Below are 6,479 nucleotides of genomic sequence, written 5' to 3' on the forward strand. Positions count from 1 at the left end.
TTACATTAACATCATTTTTCAATGTTTCATATAAATTCCAGACTTCCAGTATCACATGGCGCATGCGTGCACCCGAGAAGAAACCTCTGGTTAACCTGGAAAAAGATGACCGCATACCACAACTGCAGCGAGCCGAGAAAGTTAAACAAGAGTCGCCAATACAAGCACTGTCTGAATTCGACACTTCGGAGACAAAACGACAACCCGACTTTTATTAGTCAGTAAAATTTTCCTTGCTGAGCAAACTACAGAAAATCTGGCTGGGACCTTCTGTTCGGCTTTGAAAAGTTGTTGGAAGTGTATGCGTGGATTTGAAGTTCAGTAAATGTAGAGGCCCTTGAGGCAACCGACTTAAGAGCTGAGATTTTTTAGAGCTTGACTTTCTGGAACTTAAAAAGACTCTTGTAGATTCTGCTGGTTTCAGAATTTTTTCGTGTTTTACGGCTGTATGTAGATAACGGTTAGTGTCTAAATTCTGTTAACGTTTTCATAATGAAGTCCTAGTATGTAGATGATCTTTGGGAAAAGCGTTTATTAAAAACCTAATTCTCTTTAGAATGGTGTACAAAATGTATCAGGAAAATTAGGGAGAATTAGGGTTTATTAACAGCAAAACGTAATGTTTGAAGCTTATTTTAGTTGTAAATACAAAGTAGGGCGATGTTTGGTTAATAATGATAGCTTTGTGTAATGCTATGATGTCTTGTAAGCTTTATTTAACAGGCCAGTCCGAGGGGGGAACAGGTACCAGTTCTCCTCGAGAGTTGTTTGAGCCCACAGATTTTGTCAGCGTAGTTGCTAAGCAACATGACTTCTCGTAGAAGCGGCCATGGTGCGGCTGTTTTCCGAATACTGGCGTTGTTTTGATTGGATAATAAAAATCGGAAATTTGGGTTTCCTCTGTCAGGCCGAAAAAGGTTTGCACAGTCTGTTGCTGCAAAAAGCAAGTAGAATAATAGCAAGTACTATTTTTGTAAGTAGGTAGTTTGGTTATTAGAATTGCATGCAATGTTTTCACTTCAAAGGAAAGAGGTAACGCGTTTAAAGTAGCACTGTCAGTGAATTTTAGCACGATAGTGAGACGCTTGAAAATATACCGAGTTCGAAGGTTTCATTCTGTAGAACAGTAGGCCTACTCTGGGACCCAAAATCGCCCAAAGTCGCCCAAAATCGCCTAAAGTCGCCCAAAGTCGCCTAAAGTCGCTCTAAGTCGCTTTAAATCCGTTGTATATAGTTTATATATTAATAGTAAACTATGTAAAACTAAAACTGTACTTAGGTCGGTCACCTAAAATTGCCTAAAGTCGCCCAAAATCGCCCAAAGTCGCCTAAAGTCGCCCAAAATCGCCTTAAATCGCCCGTAATCGCCCGTAATTTTGGACAAAATGAGCTAAAATCGCCTAAAATCGCCTAAAGTCGCCTTAAGTCGCCCAAAGTTACGGCGACTTTGGGTCCCAGAGTAGGCCTAACAGTGCTCGACTAATAGCAGAAACTCGTTGGGAATCGAGGATGACCAACGATGTCAAGGGTCGAATAGTGTAGCAGTCGTAAGCTTGTAATTCTACTGGTCCTCTAGTGTAGCAGTTGCTATTGTTTTGGGGGCAAAGAGCATTGTTCCTGTTATTTTGAGCCAATTTGCTGACAGTTCTTCGTTAAACGACTGCTTTGGAATGCTAATGCATAACATTGTGATTATGGAAGCAAGATCTTCAGATCAGAAAAATAAAGTGTGGAGAACAACATTTATTAGTTTTTACTGGCTTTTATTTGACAATAAACATATTGCAGCAATAGCATGCTGGTGAACTGGGCAGTTTTACATCAAATAACTTATGCTTAGGAATTTTGCCACGATTTTAAGTATAGGCATTATTTTTTTTCAATACAATAGTAGCGGTTATCCACCCTTTGAACAACGTGGGCCTGGACGATACAGGTTTTCCCAAAGTATCATCATTTGTCACTAGAATAATTATATATTAATTGCTCAATAGACAAACTGGACGAGGATGTGTAGAAAATCATTGGTGGATTCTGAATTTTGATAATGCTCAATACAAAATTTTCTTCACGGCATGAAAAAAGAAGATAAGGTTAGCCAACCTTAGAAGAGCTAAGCGCCCGAAGACCGACTGCATCAACAACCACAAACAAAATCGTTGGAAAGCTTTGCATATTTGATTCCCTCCCCTCCACTATTCATTGTTGAGCTGCTAGCAAACTCAATCACACAAGATTGTAAAGTGAGATTACAACCTTGATAGGGGGCGAGGGGGGATCCTAAAAACAGTACAGAAAAATAATGGTGTTTACTGAGTTGAAGTCAAAACTCGCTGCATTGTCCCTCTTAGCCCGAGCCTGGAGCATGCAGAACAAGTGGCCGGCTCTGGGGACAACAAAGGGATTTTGAAACGGTTGATTTGATTGGCTAAATTTAAATTTTCTTTGTTAAGATCTAGCCAATCAAATCATGTTTTCCCAGAGCCACTTGGTACTCGTGCCCCAGGCTCAGCTGGCTAAGAGGGGCAAGCGCCTCTGAGGACGAGAACGAAATCGCTGTATATTCTTCCCAACTACTTTTCTGTGGTTGTAGTTGTCTTTTAAGTTGTTTTGTATGACAGTGTATATTTTATTGTCTATTAATTTATAAAACATCAATCACTCGCATGGAAATTTGTCTTGACCTGTAATCAAATCTTCATCCTGAAACAAAGTAGAAGATGCACTCCCTACAATTTTTCCACATTGGACAGCCTCTGCATTTTCGTCGCCAGAGCCTCTTTTTCCTCTTAGCCGGCGGAGCCTGTGCACGAGAAACAATTGGCTCTGGGGACACGTGATTTGATTGGCTGGATTTTAGCAAGGGAAATTTCAAATCTAGCCAATCGAACCAATCGTTTTAAACTCTTGTATAATCAAAGGAATTTTAAAACAGTTCATTTGATTGGCTGTTCGCTTGCTGAATTAAATTAACTATCTTCTAACAAGCTGACTTATTGTAATTCTTATTCACTACATATCACTGGAAGGAATACCAATTATATAATGAAGTGACTTTATCAGTGCAAAGCTTACATTTTTCCTAACTAATTTTTCGTAAACTGTTTTGTACTCGACTGTGAACACACATGCATAATTATAAAGGGAGGGGAGGGTGGAAGATAAATAAAATAGTCATTTTTTTGTCTCTCCCCCCCCCCCCCTCCCTCCCGCACAACACATACACACGCAAAAACGTGGCCATAAAAAATTGCAAGTGAAGTTCTGCGTAAGTATTAACAACTAAGGATGACCGAGAGCTGCTTTCAGTGTCTTTAAGATCATATTCCTTGTAATCAGAACTCCAAATTACCATGCAGTTTGCGGCATTTTGCAGTCCGGAAACTCTTTTAAGCAGTGTTATATTAAGAATTTGCCAAAACTGGTTGGGCTTCCGAACTGCAAGCATATAGCTATAGTACCCAAACTTCATGAAATTTACGAAGTTTCCAGTGATAATTGTTCAAAAAATATTTCCTAATTAGATCTGGCCTAAACTCTCTAATCTTGAGCGTCCGAAAAAAACGTCCATTCGCGAACATTACATTGGATATCGTTGTGGTATCCTTGAACATTTATGTCTGTCCCTTAGTAGAAACGTTTCATGGAATCTTCTTGGCGTTTTTGGTAGACGTAGAGAGAAACTCCAATAACACAGCAAGCAACAAGGGCGAACCAGAACAGCCAAGTAAAAATCTTGACAGTCCTTGACGAGAAGCTTCCTTGTACGTCCTCCACACGTTCTAAAGGGAAGCAACAGGTGATTTAGTCGAGTCTAAATTTTTAACTTCTCAGGACTAGCCGTACGGTCCCCCTACCCCACACCGTTCAGGCATTCAAAAATGTTCATGAACTCTCAAGAACTACCTTAAATTTTGAGTTTTGTTTAAGAAGTCCTTAAAAATATGGATTCACTCTCAGAATCTCCATTCCTAATACATTGTTCCTCTGTCCCCAGTGAAGAATTCCTCAAATTTGCAGCGTGGTCGCTGACAATTTCCGTTGATCCTCAACAACTTGGTCATTTTTTTTCTGCATTCCATGTGTATGATAAACGCACGTACTTCACAAATAACGCGTTTTTTGAGAAACGAGACTTGTGTCGCGAGAAACGAGATTGGTTACAAGAGAAACGCAACTTGCCTCACCGGAAATGAAACTGGTCTCTTGCGAAACGAGATTTGTCTCGAGAGAAACCAGACACCCTGTGAGAAAGCAGACTTGCTCTGCGAGAAACGAGACCTGACTCGCGACAAATGAGACTTCGTCGCTTATGATCTAGTGAAAACTAAATTGTTGGAGTCGCAAACAGAAGGGAGCACTCGGTGGGCGTGAAAACTAGCATGAAAGAAAATGGAAATGTTCTGATTCTTCCGAGACCGATTCCATCAAGCTTATGTTTCCGCTTACGACTCCGAATTTCGATTTTCACTAGGTCGTAAGCGCTCTTACGGCTCCGATTACAATTCCGTTTACGACTACGATTACGACAACGACTCTGACTACAACTCTGACTACGATAACGACTACGACTACGACTACGACTACGACTACGACTACGATTACGACTCTGACTACGACTCCGACTACGATAACGACTACGATTACGACTACGACTACGACTACGACTACGATAACGACTACGACTACGACTACGATTACGACTCTGACTACGACTCCGACTACGATAACGACTACGACTACGACTACGACTACGACTACGATTACGACTCTGACTACGACTCCGACTCCGACTACGACTACGATTACGACTCTGACTACGACTCCGACTACGATTAGGACTCCGACCACGACTACGACTACGATTACGACTCTGACTACGACTCCGACTACGACTACGATTACGACTCTGACTACGACTCCGACTACGATTACGACTCTGACTACGACTACGACTACGACTACGATTACGACTCCGACTACGACTTCGACTACGATTACGATTACGACTCTGACTACGACTCCGACTACGATTAGGACTCCGACCACGACTACGATTACGACTCTGACTACGACTCCGACTACGACTACGATTACGACTCTGACTACGACTCCGACTACGATTACGACTCTGACTACGACTACGACTACGATTACGACTCCGACTACGACTTCGACTACGATTACGATTACGATTACGACTCTGACTACGACTCCGACTACGACTACGATTACGATTACGATTACGACTCTGACTACGACTCCGACTACGATAACGACTACGACTACGACTACGACTACGACTACGACTACGATTACGACTCTGACTACGACTCCGACTCCGACTACGACTACGATTACGACTCTGACTACGACTCCGACTACGATTACGACTACGATTACGACTCCGACTACGACTACGACTACGATTACGACTCTGACTACGACTTCGACTACGATTACGATTACGACTCTGACTACGACTCCGACTACGATAACGACTACGACTACGACTCCGACTACGATTAGGACTCCGAGCACGACTACGACTACGACTCTGACTACGACTCCGACTACGACTACGATTACGACTCTGACTACGACTTCGACTACGATTACGATTACGACTCTGACTACGACTCCGACTACGATAACGACTACGACTACGACTACGACTACGACTACGACTACGACTACGACTACGACTACGATTACGACTCTGACTACGACTCCGACTCCGACTACGACTACGATTACGACTCTGACTACGACTCCGACTACGATTAGGACTCCGACCACGACTACGACTACGACTCTGACTACGACTCCGACTACGACTACGATTACGACTCTGACTACGACTCCGACTACGACTACGATTACGACTCTGACTACGACTCCGACTACGATTACGACTCTGACTACGACTACGACTACGATTACGACTCCGACTACGACTTCGACTACGATTACGATTACGACTCCGACTGAGTATAGCTAACTGTCGTGGGTCGTGGGTCGTGGGTGGAAGTCGTGGGTCGTGGGTGTGGGTTAAGTCGTGGGTGTGGGTAAAAGTCGTGGGTAAAAAAAAAACATAAAAAAAATCAAGAGAGGATAACAAACATTTGTAGGAAAATAGTTCGTGCATGGCTAGTCTGACGAAGAGTTTCGACCCAGTCAAGGGACCCTCTAGAAGCTTTTCTGTTCAACAAACTTGTTGGGGTGTCTGTAAAACCAGGGCAGGAACACCACGAAACACCCCTGGAACACCGAAAATGTTTAAACACATATCAACAAAACAGTTCAATTAAATTTAAAATCTTATAGGAATTTTTATTTTATATTCTGCGTTGCGATTAGGATTTCGTCCTAGCAACTCCCCCCCCTCCCCCCTACCCTACAAGAACCGTGACTTAAAAATATTGCGTGACATTGTGCATTGCAGACTGAACGACATTTTTACCGTGGGAAATTTTAAT

The 6,479-nt window shown here is 42.4% G+C and overlaps 2 protein-coding genes across 2 annotated transcripts in view; one reads left to right on the forward strand and one right to left on the reverse strand.

Annotated features, from left to right (window-relative positions):
• The window catches only part of LOC144642885 (catenin alpha-2-like), a 28,077-nt gene extending 26,347 nt beyond the window's left edge, over window positions 1–1,730 (forward strand). Inside the window, exons 27-28 of the mRNA XM_078501985.1 lie at window positions 42–1,118; window positions 1,464–1,730. Of these exons, the coding sequence (XP_078358111.1) occupies window positions 42–218 (177 nt within the window). The 3' untranslated portion in view covers window positions 219–1,118; window positions 1,464–1,730. The remainder of the gene's footprint in view (window positions 1–41; window positions 1,119–1,463) is intronic.
• Window positions 1,731–2,669: 939 nt separating this feature from the next.
• Window positions 2,670–6,479, reverse strand: part of LOC144642949 (vesicular integral-membrane protein VIP36-like) — a 21,425-nt gene continuing 17,615 nt past the window's right edge. The window contains exon 9 of the mRNA XM_078502070.1: window positions 2,670–3,782. Coding sequence (XP_078358196.1) covers window positions 3,628–3,782 — 155 coding nt within the window. The 3' untranslated portion in view covers window positions 2,670–3,627. The remainder of the gene's footprint in view (window positions 3,783–6,479) is intronic.

Source organism: Oculina patagonica, chromosome 2 (genome assembly GCF_052425735.1).
Source record: "Oculina patagonica isolate OP01 chromosome 2, crgOcupat, whole genome shotgun sequence".
NCBI classification, from domain to species: domain Eukaryota; kingdom Metazoa; phylum Cnidaria; class Anthozoa; order Scleractinia; family Oculinidae; genus Oculina; species Oculina patagonica.